Consider the following 16,781-nt stretch of genomic DNA (forward strand, 5'->3'; position numbering starts at 1 on the left):
ATAAAACCATTTTCTGCTATAAGCAAAGTGGAAAACCATTTTATTTGTACAATGAAGGTTTATTAAGGCGAAAAGACTTTCCTTTAGGACAATTCTGGGCCATTTATACTCTTTCCAGTCTGATCATCGCCGGGTATTCTAGTAGAGGAATGAGAGAAGAATTGAAAGGCAAGTTGTAGTGGGTTTTATTTGGAAGAAAGACAATGCCCCTTATTATATATTCCTTTGTCGGTGTTGTTTTAGGAGTTCACTCTTGAATTCGTTTTCCCCCCATTGTGCACGAGATGATATGGGTGGTGGTTCCTCTTTCAGCTTTTACATTATTGTTTTATTGCTCATTGTTTAAATTCTGCTAGGAAGTACTTCCTCTCTCTCTCTCTCTCTCTCTCTCTCTCTCTCTCTCTCTCTCTCTCTCTCTCTCTCTCTCTCTCTCTCTCTCTCTCGGGGCAGTTAGTTTAAGGAGTGGTACTTGAAATTTCTAAAAAAGTATTTGATCTTGTACTCCTATTTATATATTTTTATTCTTATATAGAAACCGAGTTAGAATACTTTACAAAAAAATACAGCAGAATCGTACTCTTAGCTGTTTTCATCTTTTCTATTTATTCTTGCATTGTTGTATCAATATATACATCATTTCCATGATTACTTATACCTGTAGACAGGTGTCCAGTGATGAGGCGACACCTGAAAAGTGTTCCGGTCGAGTTAGGAAAACATCTGCCGGTACGCTGTTTGTGTTCCGTTTTCCGGTAAGGGTCTCAAAAAAGAAAAAAGAAAAGAAAGAAAGAAAAAATCCGTCCCTGCCACCTTCCACTCCTTGTCACCACCAGGGTGTACCTGCCTCTACTAGTGAACCTTTTACCTCTTACATGATCAGCAAAATTTCTTCGATGTCTAATGCGGTCCATTTTTTCCCCGTCCTAACTAGGTGTTCTTATCCCCTTGGCGAAAGCATGTTTTCGTCATTTACGTGATTTTCGTCGCCAGACTGACATTTACTTAAGTGCACTCACGTGCAAACACACGTGCCCATAAAATAAACGAGTGTATATATATAAGATTTGTGATATAGGGGAGAAAGAGAAATGTTATTAAGCTATTTATATTTGTATGGGTTCTGTGTGAATGAACCTACTTGTTCACCTCATGTCGATTGACTGCATATTATGTGTAAAGTAGTGTAAGAGTGAAAACATTCCTTCGTTATTGCGTGGGAGTTTGCTTTTCCCTGCCAGCAAATTTAAGCATTGTGCGCTTGTTTGAAAACCGGAGGTATTGCCTTTTGGCTGGTGGGTGGTGTTTCCGCATTTCCTGCAACTTTCCTCCTCAGATGGGGGCTTCCAAGGGGAAGGAGTGGGTGGGTGGGGCTTCCGTCTCTGGATGGGTGGTGTGGAAGGCTTGAAAGTGGGTTGTGGGGGACCACGGGCGGCCACTGTGTGACAGCTTCTCAAGGCGACACCTCGTGTTTTCATCCTTCTCTCGCTCGCGTTTTCAGTGCCTCTCTTTCGAGTGTTTAGGACACTTGCGTCCAGTGTGTGTGCGCGCGTCCATTTCGCTGTTTAGACACGTGACGAGGATTATTAGAAATGTTTGATTATTTATCATGCACAGGCTGCTCCAGTTATCGAGGAGAGGAATTTGTTTTTGACGGATGAATGAGATTCCAGTTTCCCGGTGTTTGGGATGGTGGTGCGTATGGCATGGGCAGTGGATAAACGTGAGTGTTGGTGAAATGGTTCCCAAAAAACAGTGACAGTATGGTGAACCAATTTTCTTAAAGGGGAAAGCGAGTGGTTACCTGCTGTCAGAGCTGAATTTGAACCTTCCACCAGAAGATTCTACTGTGTTTCGAGATTGTTGCGGCAGCATTCCTGTCCTTGTAGTGGCAATTGACGTAAATTGTTCGCATTATCTGCGTCTGTGGCTTCGAGTGATTCATAGGGTGGTTTTTGTGACTCAGCTGAGAGGATTCTCCTGAAGGAACTTAACGAAGAGTGAGGAATATTAATTGTGGTTATTTGTGATGACACCGAAACTTAGAGTCAAGTGAGACACAGTGATTCATGTGTTGATTTTTGTGTGGTCGACAAGTTGCAACAAAAATTGTCTGTGGTCATTCTTCCACTGAGAGATTGTAGTGGTTTTTATATATTTTATTTTTTTATAAAAGCTGGCTTTTAACTTCATAGCTCCTTGGCCTTTTGCGTTAGGAGGTTGACGGTCACCCTAAGTGATAATATAATGCCTTTCTTGTCTTACCTTGACTGAAAAGTCGTGGGGACACGGCGGTGATAACAAGTCTTAAGCAGAATGCTTCACTCCTCTCTTGTGTCTGCCTGTTTATATGAGCTCTGGTTATTCAGAAGTTTGTAATTACGCAAGAGACCTTATTGCGGTTCGTCTACGATGTAGGATGAAGTGTTCGAAGATATTGTCGCTGTGGTGGACTAACGAAGCGGGTACCTGCACTTCTGGATTCTATTGCGCTAAATGACGTATTTGGTTTCATTTCCACTTCACTCCGTGATTTAAACTATCTTTGTGAAGATTGTCGTCTGCACCTTGATTACAAACATAGAGGTGTGTCTGGTATAATATATTTAATGTTAAGCTTTCTGTAACGTTCTAATATGCGTTAGAGATCAGAATGAATAAATAAAATGCTGTTGCTTCATTATGCAAACAAGTGGAAGAAGGAAGGAAGGGGCGTGTCCGCGTATTAGTGGAAGTGAGGCCCAAGTGTTGCATGGCGATGTTTTGGTGGTGGAGGAAAGAGCTTTTAACCGCCGCCTCTGAATTTCTCTTCCGTTGACGGTACCTGGCAGTGGCGCACACACACACACACACACACACACACACACACACACACACACACACACACACACATACTCGCTCATTTCAGTAGTACCAGGAGGAGTAGGACCACTCATTCAGCCTCGTTACACCACCCGCTGACTTGCATCGTCACACTCGTGAAGCTGGAGGGAAAAAAATGAAGGCGTTACCTTCGGGGTTCCCGCTCTGTCGAGTCGAGTCTAGGTGAAGTCGATTTGAAACGTAATCACGATGATGATTATATATCTGCTACAAGACCTGGCGGGCGATGAATTTCGAGGGCAGGATGGCGTGGCTGTAGTTATGTGATGGAATGACATTCGTGATGAAGGAACTCGTGCGGAAGCCTTTTCGTTTCTTATCGTAGAGCGTGATGTTTGACAGGAGATCGAAGTGATATAGATTGCGGACCGTCAGTTGAAATGCCTGTCCCAGGGAGTTTAACGTGGGCAGCTTGGCGCAAGAGGCGAGACAAAGGGCGTCGCCGGGCAAGGGTGTGCTTGGCGTTATGGAGGAAGGCCAGTGCCACTGTCAGCCTGAAACTTCGCCCCGCCGTCAGGTGTTCCTCAGAAGATGCTCTGGACTCTCTTCACGACGACGACGAATTCGTCTTCCAGCCCGGGCATGCCTTCAATTCCTCTTCCCTCTGTACCACGTACCCGTCACCAATACACTCTGCTACGTATCATCTCGACAGACACATCTTTAACACTGCTCTCAAAAGAACGAAGTCGAAGCCCCATCAGCCAGAGGTGGCTGCGACCCGTAACAATTACGTGGATTACCGGAACCTGCATTGGGTTGGGGGAGGAGGTGTCCGGTTAACCCCTGAACTCGGCTACAACGAGAGATGTATCGACGAGTGCATAGCCAAGACGAAGGCCGCCAAGGCGTTGAACGAATCCTCGGCAAGAGCAAATACTACGAAGGATGTGGACGAATGTAGCATAACCAAGACCAAAGGGACAAAGGATGCGGCGGGAGACAGTTCCTCCAGTGGGGTGGAGAGTATGACCCACGAAAGCGACGAAAGCGCCATCTTTTCGATGGTCAACAAGCCCAAGTCTCCACAGGACTATTCTTACCCTCCCAAGATACCCAATGCGCATCACCAGCTGAGAAACAGGACTAAAACGTCCTGGGACAGAAGAGCTTCGTGGCAAAAAGTGTCAAATAAAGCCGTCGCTTCTCAATTAGTCCAACCCTCCAAGACCATCTACTCTATCTATCAGACGAGTGTCAAGAAGCCTGTGCCTCGTTGCAACAAATCGCCTCCGTTGTCATCCAGTCCTCAATTTTGCACAGAGCCCTATAAAAGTTTTGCTCCTTTTCCCCTCAAAGGTGAGCCCATTTATTCCCGGCCAATCAAGAAAAAACTTACATTAAATGAAACATCCATTCCCGAAAACTGCCGAGTCAAGGAACTGGACAACAACAAACGAGATTCATTTCGTCGTGAAATCGGCCTCGATTGTTGCGATTCATCGCCGCCCCCACCTCTTCCACTCGAACCTCCCCCTGTATTTTCTTGTCCTCCTGTGGAAAAATTACACACTCCTCCTCCTCCTCCTCCTCCTCCTCCTCCTCCTCCTCCTCCTCCTCCTCCTCCTCCTCCTTCCTCCTCTCCTCCCCCTCCGCCTCCGCCTCTTCCGTCGAACCCTCCTCCACCCATTCAGTCGACTGCTAGAGACTGTATTTGGCCTCCATCGAATGATGTTGACCCCTACGCCAAAACGATTTCGTTACACCTCTCAGATGACAACAAAGATGGCAGCGTCGCTGATGTCACGCCCAGTGCTTCCACCGTGTCCGCGTGCGCCGCCAGAGAAAATAAGTCGAATTACGTGGAAGTCCGTGACACTTCCGCCCTATGTCGTCTGGTCATCCGAGCGGGTCTGAGCACCCACGACTCATCCCATGGCTCGGTTGGTGGTTATTCGGAGCGCACTTCTTCGGACTCGGCTTCTTCGAGTACGAAAACAGCAGTCGAGAAAGAAGTGGCAACATCAAGTAGCGCCTGGTACGAGGCCACACACATCACGAAATTCGAGGATTTGCTGGCTTCAGGTATAGCATCAGCCAACGGGAGACTCTCCCTGAATTACTCCTCGAGTGAGTCCGATCAAGTCATCCGAATTCAAAAGAAAGTTAACGATGGCTGCGAGAATAATGGCGACTCAGAAGCCACCAGCATGGAGTCATCTTCCTCCGTATCTTGGCGGTGGTGTTCTGTGTCCATGGGTACGACCTCTATGCCTTCTTGCACTCCGCCTTCTTCTCCGCCACCACCACCACCGTTACCCCGCCGTGCCCATTCGCCTCCAATACCGCCAACCGCCCTGTACAAGGAAAGAATTAAGAACAGGAGTCGCCAACTTCAGGCTCATAAACGCGGCCAGCGGAATAGAAATTCGAGGTTGTGTTCGAGCCAGTCACCTTATAAGATGTCCGGTAAAATATCAAAGTTATTTTTTTCTTTATCTATATATGTATCTAGCTACCTACCTACCTACCTACCTACCTACCTACCTACCTACCTACCTATCAATCAGTCAGACTTGTCCCATAGTACTCTGCAGTATTCATAATTGGAATATCCAAGTTGCCATTTCCTTTCAGGTTACACTGGACACGCTGGTTGGTTTGTGCAGTATACCTTTTTTCCCCCCGAGATGAAGACCTCTGTCATTTACTGCCGGAAATACGAGCGACAGGCATAGTTGCACCTGTATTAGTTGCGGTCTGTAGTGCAAGACAATTACAGCGACCTTGAAATTTTTTTTTTCCTTTCCTAGCAAATTTTTGTAGACTCGATAACCATGGTTATATGTTTTGTTTTCTTTTTCATCTGGGTGGCAGGAACCAGGCTGTTTGATCAGGGTTCGTGAAGAGCACTTTGCTGAAGTCGTACCTTTTCCGTTTGTGGACAACTTGTAAGAGGAAAGAATGTATGTGGATTTATTTGTGTATTTGCGCGTAGAACATAGTTAATGCAGTGTGTATGCACGTGTACTCAGAGTTTGTGTGTTATTCAATGAAAGTTCAAGTGATATTTTGTTCCTTATGTGTAAAACTTATTAAATTGTTTTTTTAGTCATTTTTGCATAAAATGAAGCAAATAAAATCCTCAGTCGGAGAGAGAGAGAGAGAGAGAGAGAGAGAGAGAGAGAGAGAGAGAGAGAGAGAGAGAGATATCTGAGTGACTGAGCAAGTAACCATCAGGACGAGAATGCAAAGATTCACGGCCTTTTCTCTCTCTCTCTCTCTCTCTCTCTCTCTCTCTCTCTCTCTCTCTCTCTCTCTCTCTCTCTCTCTCTCAGCAAAGAAGTCAATCTCGGAGATCGTAAGCGTCGGCCAGACGTGATCTTGACACAGCTCAGCCGTGTTCTGAGATTTAGTTGCAAGACTTTTTCATTAGTTGTGAAATTCTTGATTATAGTTTTTTTTTTTTTTTTTTTTTTGTAACGACAGACGTCGCCCCTGAATGGCTGTACATTGCAGTATCGTTGTGCATCAGAGTTATGATGAAGAAAATAGAATTTTGGTTTAGTATTCTCTCTCTCTCTCTCTCTCTCTCTCTCTCTCTCTCTCTCTCTCTCTCTCTCTCTCTCTGTAAAGGACAGTTTTAAATTTTGAGCAAGTACTTGTCGTTACAATTTTTTGCCAGTGGGATTCTCTCTCTCTCTCTCTCTCTCTCTCTCTCTCTCTCTCTCTCTCTCTCTCTCTCTCTCTCTCTCTCTCTTTTAAGGAGGGTAAAATCTAAAATCCAGAAGATTTTTATTTTTGTTGCGTGCCAAATGCTGCCGAAAAATTTGACAGCGGAGAAAGCATTTGAGCAAGTGAAAACAATGGACGGGCGATTTCCCGTCGTAAGTGTGCGTAGCAGCATCGGTTCAGGTCACGAGAGGGAATGTTGAACATTGAAAGAGAGAGCAGTACAGGTTGAGTGATTGCTTAAAAATAATTGCACCGCTCTATGTGACTAAATCCGCTCCTCTGTTGATGCACTCATTCGATGAAAGGATTTTAAAAGATATTTTCTTCGTTCCATGGGACAGGATGGCGAGAAGGGCGTCTGGTCTAATATTTTTCCTCTTGATTGTAGAGATTAGTATTAGTTTTGGTTTGACAGAAATGAATGTATTCATTTCTGTTACCTGAAAATTAGTGTTTTTCTGTAAGAAAAATATAAATACATGACGGAACGTGGTTGGCCTTTTGAACTAAGAGGGAAAATGTATTGAGTTTTTCTTTTCTTTGAAGGACAGAATTCATTCCAGTTATTCGTAGGTGACAACATCAGCTCCAATTACATAATCGTGAAACGCTGATAATGTTAGATTCATTAAAAAAAATGTTAAAGTAAGATATCTCAGGGTTTAGTAAAATGGGTTTACTGTTTCTTACAGAAGTTGAAAAATGGTCTGTATAAGTAATGTGAAACTGGTCGAGATTTCTATTCAATTAACACAACAGACTTGTGAAAACCTTTTTTTACATTTACTTCTAGTTTTTTACGGTTGGTAAGAGCGCAAAGAACTCCATTTATGAAAGCCATAGGTTCGTATATGTAGGAAAATACTAAATTTTTTTTTTCAAATATATTTTTTTTATTTTGTCAAATAAAAGAATATAAAATGTCATAGTATGATATTTAAAAAAAAACAGTTTGTTTGGACAAGGATGAGATGTAAATTTCAAATGTTTATGAAGAGTCGGTTAAGGTAGACAAAAAGACTAATTCGACAGACTTGGCGTGATCGAAACAGTAGTTGCCACAACTGAGATTCCCTAAATGAAAAAGTAGTAGTAGTTGTAGAGGAAGAAACTGAGCTTCATAGAATTACGAAGAAAACTGCACTCTACCATTTATCATGTATGTGAAATCTTGTGTTTGTCATTTTAGTTCGAAGAGTTTGAGATTAGTCCTGATTTGCCGAGACCTTGATTGAGACTGTGTATTCAGGCTTAATGTGTTAGCGGAAAGATTATGCTTATGAAAGAATATGTGATGTTTTTACGAGACTAGAATATAGAAGGAGAAGTTTTTAGGCTCCACTTTCCATTTTTCTGGAATTCGGAATCATATAACGTAATTTAAGTATATGTTAAGAATCTGCAGAGAGAGAGGTTATTCGGTACGCTCGGATGACTGTTGACCATTCGTATCATCATGCCTCGAGAGGATGAAGTCTGTGGCGTGAGAGCAAATACTTCGATAAGGTATCTGATAACGATCTTCTGTGGAAATGAATGCGCCAGGAATCTAGCGTGACGTTTTTCGGTACCTTCAGCTTTTTACTTGATTTTCAGCTCATATTTCAGTTCGTGAGCTGAATCCAATTTTTGATTTCTAGCTTTTATCACTAGAAAAAAATGGATTCAGTTTACGAATTGAAAAGTTAACTGAAAGTAATTCAAATATCAGAACTAATTCTGAGGGAAGTCGGTTTTTTAATAAGTGGGTTATTGGTATTTTTTTAACGGATATGAACTATTTTAAATTTGTTGGTACTCTCTCTCTCTCTCTCTCTCTCTCTCTCTCTCTCTCTCTCTCTCTCTCTCTGCTCGTAGAATGTAAGGCGAGGTTTGGTATAGCATAGGAGGAGGCGGTGTCGTACCGGAGGAAATTTGAAGCTTAAATGTGGTGAAAGTACAGCTTATTATGCTGTCGGTGGCACATAAGGTTCCTCACCCCCGTTGCCCTCCCGCGCTCACGCACGCATACACGTACACATACACAGACATGCATCATTATTATTGTGAATGGGTTCAACAACTTTGGTTGGAATTGAGGGAGGGAGGGAGGATTGAAGGAGTGAACTCTGGCTTTCACTCCGAGGGAAACGGATGAGGGGATTCCTCGTTATTGACAATTTCATTTGGTGAGTGGATGGAGCTTCCTGCTTCTGCGCGTGCGCAGTCTCTAGTGAAAGACCGTCGAAGATGTGAACAGCTTTTGCTTATGTATTTTTTTTTATTTTAGGCTATTTTGCTACTACTTTTGGGAAGCTAATATGACTTTTTGTGACGCACACACACACTCACAAATATAATATATATATATATATATATATATATATATATATATATATATATATATATATATATATATATATATATATATATATATATATATATATATATGAATTAATTTTATCATATCACCGTGATTCATATACAAGCATTAAGTTACAAATGTCCTTTAATATCCAGTTTGCTCTAACTCGGAAATATATTTTCATGTGTTAACCGAAGGGGGAATTTTTTAGTTGATAATATATATATTTATTGTGTATGTATGTGTATGTAAATGAGAGGGAGAGAAAGAGAATTTTGAAGTCGGTAAGCTTCATTGCCGGTTGATGATGTCTATCAAAAGAATTGTCAAATATGGTTACCATGAAATAAGCTCACTCGCCGCCGCCGCCGCGCGAGGCTCTCTCTCTCTCTCTCTCTCTCTCTCTCTCTCTCTCTCTCTCTCTCTTCAAACGTTTCGTCCAGGAATTCTAATTGTTACTTGTGGTTTCTTATTCACTTGGATGCAAAACTTCCATTTCGGATTCTGTCAAATGCAAGTATCACGTAGTCCGGTAAGCTGAATTTACCTTTTGAGACAAACAGAAAATGGCTTCTACGAAATTGTCGACTGTTCATCTTTCAAACATTCACTGGAGGAAGGAGTGTCCCATTTCAAACTTCATCTCCTTATGAAAATCTCTAGGTGTTGCCCCTTTGTTCTTGGAGTTGCCTTTTGAATGCTGATTGATGAAATATATTTTCACATACGATTAAATTTGAGCCAAAAGATTCTTTCGGGTTGTAGAATTCTTATGTGGTTCTTTATAAAACTGCAAAGTAAAATGAATAAAAAAAAGGTTAAATGTTTGATATTTTTAGTTTTTTTATCAAGATTTTGTTTTCCTAGTGGGATCAAGTTTTGGGAAGGTAGAATTCTCAGGTGTGAAAACATTAATATAATAATAATAATAATAATAATAATAATAATAATAATAATAATATATATAATAATAATAATCTATATATATATATATATATATATATATATATATATATATATATATATATATATATATATATAAATGGATGTATGTGTATATAGAATAACTCTGAAAATATATTTAGCAATATCAACCAAACTTGGTATACATATGACTTATTATCTGGCACCAAAGGGGGTGTGGGATGGGTATGCAAAGGGGGATGACATGTAAAAATAACCGAAAACAACAGATATTAGTGTCTAATCCATAGTTTTCGAGGTCGCTGAGGTGAATAGTAACACTCCCGGTGGCCCTTAAGTCCAAATTCAGCCCCGATAGGAAGGGGAGGTGAGAATGGGTTGTAAGGGGGTGACATGTAAAAATAACTGAAAAGACAGATATTAGTGTCTAATCCATAGTTTCAAGGCCACTGAGGTGAATAGTGACACTCCCGATGCCCTTTAAGTCCAAGTTCCGCCCCAATAGGAAAGGTGGGGTGGGAAGGGGGTGACATGTAAAAGTTACAGAAAACTACAGATATTAGTGTCTAATCCATAGTTTTCGAGGTCACTGAGAATAGTGACACTCCCAATGCCCTTTAAGTCCAAGTTCAGCCCCAATAGGAAGGGGCGGGGTGAGAATGGGTTGTAAGGGGGTGACATGTAAAAATAACTGAAAATGACAGATGATTAGTGTCTTATCCATAGTTTTTGAGGTCGCTGAGGTGAATAGTGACACTCCCGATGCCCTTTAAATCCAATTCAGCCCCAACAGGAATGGGAGTGAGAAGGGGTTGTAAGGGGGTGACATGTAAAAATAACCGAAAACAACAGATATTAGTGTCTAATCCTTAGTTTTCAAGGTCGCTGAGGGGACTAGTGACACTCCCCGTGACCTTTAAGTCCAAGTTCAGCCCTGATAGGGAAGGTGGGGTGGGAAGGGGGGTGACATGTAAAAGTTACAGAAAACTACAGATATTAGTGTCTAATCCATAGTTTTCGAGGTTGCTGAGATGAATAGAGACACTCCCAATGCCCTTTAAGTCCAGTTCAGCCCCGATAGGAAGGGGGGGAATGACATAAAAATAGCCAAAAATGACAGCCAAAAGTGACACTTCCGATGCCCTTTAAGTCCAACAGATAGGAAGGGGGTGGTGAGAAGGGGTGAAAAAATAAAATATCAAAATCAACAGATATTAGTATCTAATCCATAGTTTTTGAGGCTGCTGAGATGAATAGTGACACTCCCAGTGCCCTTTAAGTCTAAGTTTAGCCCCGATAGGAATAGGGGTGAGAAGGGTGAAATATAAAATGTCAAAAATGCTGGGCAATGTAACTGAAGCAACTGTCTTAACGAGAGAGAGAGAGAGAGAGAGAGAGTGAGTAGAGGGGTGTTGGAAGGAGAAAGAGAAAGAGTTTATCGGTTGTTGTTCAGGGTTTTCCCGGACAGCACTGGGTTGATCAGCAAGTATAATAAATCCACAGTTATATAGTAAACTGTATCACCATATAAATGTGGATTTTTATTACACAAACTGTTTTTCACGAGATTGTGAAGTTCTTAGCAATAATAATAATAGCAATAATATTATTATTATTATTATTATTATTATTATTATTATTATTATTAGTACTTCACTATGAGATCTCGCAGTGCAAAATACTTTTGTGTGGCTTAGCTCAAGAATAATCCAAAATCTAAAAAGTTTTTTCTTTTATTTTCTTTCTGGTTAGTGCTCACGGATGCTCACTTCGTGTTTCTAGCAAGCGTTTTTTTTTCTTCTTGAGCATTGAGTTTGTGGAGATGTTGTTGCCATGATGTAAGTCAAGTTGAAAGTAATAAGAAATTATGGCATTTTTATTATAATCATTATTATTGTTTTCTTCCTGCATGTGGGTTATGTATGCTGCTGAAGATTCTTTGTAAGTGAATGTTGTTTTAGGCTTGCTTAGTATGAATGTATGCACATCTTGAGTAAATAATAATAATATGCTAAACTTTTTCAGTGTGCACAACTAATATTGACACGTTACTGGCTTCATAATATTTGGCGGAGATTGACGCTTAAGCGGTGGACGTGACCACGAGGACACGGGAATGTTTATTATCTATTTGTAAAATCAATTTTTATTCTTAGATTCGTGAAAGTAGGGAAGCAGCTACTCTGGTTGTGGCCTCTTGTCACTGAAACTCATTGCGTTGTTGCTGGTGGGGAATGGGAAGAGTAAAATACATTAGAAATGGTGGAAAGCAGTGGTGGATGTGTTGCACACAGCCACACGATCATCAGAAAAAGAAACCGTTGAAAGTTTTCTTTTTAAACTCTTCCTTGAAGCCTTCTCTTAACGAGGATTCATTGTTGATTTAGACATTTTTCCTTAAATGCTGAACGTAGCTGGATGGTTTTGCTTCTATCCTTTTCTAAATGAACTAGACAACTCAGTTGATTATTGCCTAAAGAGGAACAAGTCAAATTCAGACACACGGACACTTCCGAATAAATCACGATTGCTGTCAGGACGACCTTCGAGTTCTCATTTGTGACTCTGTATTTAAATAATGTACTTAAATTTTTATATGTTTATTAATTTGTTGATTCATTTGTTCTTTTCTAATAAGTGATCTCGTCTTTCTGTATTTCCCATTAACTTTTGTTACTTCTTTCTAATGAACGCTATATTCTTTGGAAGCTTGAATTTCTAGTCGATGGACCCTGTGGGTTTACTCAGTGTGAGTACGGCTCATCTTCTGAGTAATAATTATAATAATAATAATAATTACATTTCATCAGTACCAAGAGCACGTTCTGGGTGACATTGGTAATGTCATTATTTAATGCAAAGGTGTGTATATTTATGTTCATTTAAACTGGTATATAAACTTTATCCTTCAAAAAGAAGTTAGGCAAACTTCTAGGGATCCATGACACCGATCATTTCAGAGACCCCAATTAAGGGCTCATTGTTTAATTCGGTGTGTCATCTGGTATAAGTTCCTCATATCTAATCTGACATCATTGCTTTGATTAAACTGCCAAAAATAATGTTCGGATCCACATAGGCGTTAGCCTCGACGAGGTAATCCTCCACCCCCGGATTGGTTGCTGGTATCTACAGGTAAATCTCTCTCTCTCTCTCTCTCTCTCTCTCTCTCTCTCTCTCTCTCTCTCTCTCTCTCTCTCTCTCCAGCTGCAGCCCCTGTCACTCTTTTTACTACCATTTATCCGTTCTTAGTCTTTCTTCAAACTTTCTTTCTACCCTCTCCTAATAGTTGTTTCATAGTGCAACTGCGAGATTTCCCTCCTGTTACACCTTTCAAATCTTTTTACTGTGAGTTTCCGTTTCAGCGCTGAATGACCTCGTAGGTCTTAGCGCTTGGCCTTTGGCCACAATTCTGTATTCTATTCTTCTCTATTCTTGAAGCAAAAGAAGAAGAAACAATATTTTTTCTGTTTTGCACTAGATACGAACCCTGGCAAATAAGTCGAGTAGTTCGAAAGTGAAACTACAGGAAGACGACCAATAGTGCCTCAATGACACTTAAAATGGGTCCGCACACCCTCCCAGGAAATGGTACACTTAGAAAAGTCAGGTCTTGCCAGAGTCATCAGTGAACCCCTAACTCCCCATTTTCCTTGACTCTTTGGACCTTTTCTGCTCTTGGTCGTATTAGCAAACTGTGGATGTTTGTTTGGGCAGTGTTTGGTTTCCTGGGCGCCTGTTTGTGTAGTCATATACTGTATTGCCGAGTCGTCTTTGCTCTCACTGCTTCGATTCCACTTCAGCTCACGTATTCCACCCACAGAGGAGAAACGTACAGAAGACTTTGAGATATTGACCATAAGGTAATAAATGTAGCCGATGAAGTGTTATATAACAAAAATGATTGGTACGAGATAATAATGTATTGTATACGAAGATACGAAGTTGCAACGTACATCCCTTACTCATAAAGGAAAAGGGCTTGTTCAGCAGACCCTGTCAAGTAAAATCAGTTCTCCTTGAGTTGTTTAGACTCTGGTTTAATGAATGGCACTTGTGAAATGGCCTTGCTACTCTGTAGCCAGACCAATTGTTCTATTAAGGCACGGGAAGTTGAGCAACACCTAATCACACTTTGGTTTCTCATTGAAAGTGTCACTTTGGCATCTGCCACGCCAGAGTAGCTTGGTATTGTTTACCTTCGTTATCGTCATTGTTCTGATTTTTGTTGACTTGTTTTCGCGAACGCTTGGTGTAAGCTTACCCTTCTTTTGTTTCCTTCATGTCTCCTCGATCACTTACTTCGGTTGAGGAGAGATGGTGTACCGTTCTTGTATGTCAGTGAATTCAACTTTCATGTTTCTTGCTTCATAGCAACTGTTATCATTATCAGTAATTCTATACTTTATGTTCGTCATTTGTATTTTTAATTAGGTCGTATGTTCAGTTTTTTTTTTTTTTTTTGAGTTTGTAGAGTTGTTATCTATTGTGCATGGGAAACATGTTTTATATATTTACTTGCTTTGTGACTTTTTCGGATAGCAAGATTTATTTTCCTCAATGATCACAGTTTTTGAATCATTGACTAATTTTTTTGGAAATATTATAAGCTTAAAAAAACTTGACAGATTCTGATTTCCTTTATAAGCAAGTGCCTCATCTTGGTTTTCAGCCGTTTTTTATCATCACCTGACACTACATTCAAATAACAATTCAAAATTTGGTAAGGCCATTATTAAGAATCATTGCGTCTAATGCATCCCTGTCCTGTGAATGGGAATAATTTCCTGCTCTCTCTCTCAGCCAAGTTTCATTTTGTCAAAGCAACCTCGCGCAGGCTACGTCTCATCATGAAACAGAACAAAATTGTTTTTATACAATGAATTGCAAAAGAAAATAAAAAGGTTTATGATATTTGTTTCATTAATGGAGAGAGAGAGAGAGAGAGAGAGAGAGAGAGAGAGAGAGAGAGAGAGAGAGAACGTTAAGGTATTGCCAACTCGGCAAGCAACGTGGAGCCACGAGGAGTGCCTAAGGGTATTTGCCTGGAGCCTTTTGCAATGTCGTTTTCTAGCCCCCACTATGTCATGTTTAGTCCAACTCTCGAGCTGTATAATTGTTCTTGATTTCAGTGGTGGTTTGTTAAAAATAAGCTCTGGCTAAGCTTTTAATGGAGCGTGTGGCAAGCTGTGCTGGTTGCTGCTGGCAGTTTCGGAGTTGATAGAAAGGGACAAAGCAGCAAGAAGCAACCTATAGCCAAGAGACTTGACTTTTTTTGAGTCTGGTGCTTCGTAAAGTCTCCCTCTAGTGATCAAGCAGAGAAGTCTCAGTGTGTTTGTTATAGTGTCTCTTCTACGTCCTTGGCTGTAGAATGCTTCGTGTTGAGTAGAATCAAAGCTGTGCTTATTTCCAGGTAATTAGACTACTAAAGTTCGTAATATTTGCATGTGTACATTAATTAAGTAATAATAATGAAGAAAATACATGGATTATACTTTACTTCTCAGGAAAAGGGAAGACCTGTCGCGCATCATAGTCGGATTTTTTTTTTTTCACTCTGTGGTCTTAATAAACCGGGAAGGTTTCTAGTGAAATATTACTTCCTCACTTTCTCTTAAGCAGCCAGATGCGGTTTCATATAATGTAGAGGTTGATTACCTTGGGATAAATGATTCCATAACTTTTTTTCCTTTCGTAATTGATGGATATTGATAATGTTGATAAGTATCTCTCTCTCTCTCTCTCTCTCTCTCTCTCTCTCTCTCTCTCTCTCTCTCTCTCTCTCTCCAAAATTTGGGTGTGATGTTTGATTTTTAAGTGTTCGTCGTGGTAATTATTCGTCCTGTGTCTATAATTTTTCCTTAAAGAAATAAATCGGATATAAGTGACAGAGTGAGAGGGACCAAAAAAATTATACTTTTATGCTCATAGAAACTTTCCAATGAACTTAAGATATGCCATAAGCGAAACATACACAAGACTTAAAAGAAAAGAGGTCTCTCGTCGCTTCCGAAATGCGTCAGTCTTTGTTTTTAAGCCCCGGAGCCTAATGAGCGGTTTTGGAAACTCTCAAGACGTTTATTTATGTTAATAATGTCTCTGGGAATGAGTGCTACTCGTTAAGACTAACTTACACCAGGTTTCAGTCGTGAGGGAAACCGTGCCACTGGGCCGTGGTGCCCCCAAAAAAAAAAAAAAAAATCTTATATGCTACTTGAGGCACCTTTTTTTCGATCTCTCTCTCTCTCTTCTCTCTCTCTCTCTCTCTCTCTCTCTCTCTCTCTCTCTCTCTCTCTCTCTCTCTCAGTGCTTCTTTTTCAATTCCCATAGTGGGGGTGCACCTGGGAGATGTAATCATTGTGTGAATGGATGTGCGTTCTGAATAGCGATGTCTCGTATCTCTCTCATTGTACCACTGTTAGGAAAAGCGAAAACTTAATGAACGGATTGCTAAAAGACATAATTGTGAGTCACAGTTTTTCCATTGTGGATCAGTTGAAAGTTACGCCTTTTTTGTGAGGGATTCATGTCTGAACAGGGTAGGGAACCTCAGAACTGCTTTTGAATGATCAGAATTTCGTTATAAGGTTTGTTGTGCATGTGTATTTTGTAATGGATTTGTATTTATCAGCGCAAAAATATCTGGTGTCTTGTAAGAAGATGAGCGAAGTGTGACGAATCGCTGTGTATCGCTTGAGTATTGCGGCCGATAGAGATGCGTCGATTTGTGGCCTAGTTGTGGTTACGATAGCGTTTGTAGAACGCGATAAGCCTCGCGCTAAAGCGACAATAGAACTGCCGTTTTAGAAAATATCTGGAGCATGCCCTACAGTAATGCGGTTTCTTCAGCTTACAGAAATAGCTGTCAACTGTTCAAAAGCGATTCCTTACCATTGGGTGTCTGAATTTTCGTGTCTAAATTTTGGTGCCTACTTGAATAAAAGTCATCACATTCCGA

The 16,781-nt window shown here is 40.7% G+C and overlaps 1 protein-coding gene across 19 annotated transcripts in view; it reads left to right on the forward strand.

The window, feature by feature from the left end:
- LOC136831518 (membrane-associated guanylate kinase, WW and PDZ domain-containing protein 1-like) overlaps positions 1-16,781 on the forward strand; it is a 266,401-nt gene that overhangs the window by 169,990 nt on the left and 79,630 nt on the right. For 10 of the 19 annotated variants that reach the window (XM_067092078.1, XM_067092096.1, XM_067092108.1 and 7 more), the window contains exon 1: positions 2,970-5,289. The exons of the other annotated variants lie outside the window; for them this stretch is intronic. In XM_067092078.1, coding sequence (XP_066948179.1) covers positions 3,261-5,289 — 2,029 coding nt within the window. In that variant the 5' untranslated portion in view covers positions 2,970-3,260. Of the gene's footprint in view, positions 1-2,969; positions 5,290-16,781 lie in introns of those variants that run through there. 19 annotated transcript variants of the gene reach the window in all.

The sequence above is a fragment of the Macrobrachium rosenbergii genome, chromosome 4 (genome assembly GCF_040412425.1).
Source record: "Macrobrachium rosenbergii isolate ZJJX-2024 chromosome 4, ASM4041242v1, whole genome shotgun sequence".
Lineage (NCBI taxonomy): Eukaryota > Metazoa > Arthropoda > Malacostraca > Decapoda > Palaemonidae > Macrobrachium > Macrobrachium rosenbergii.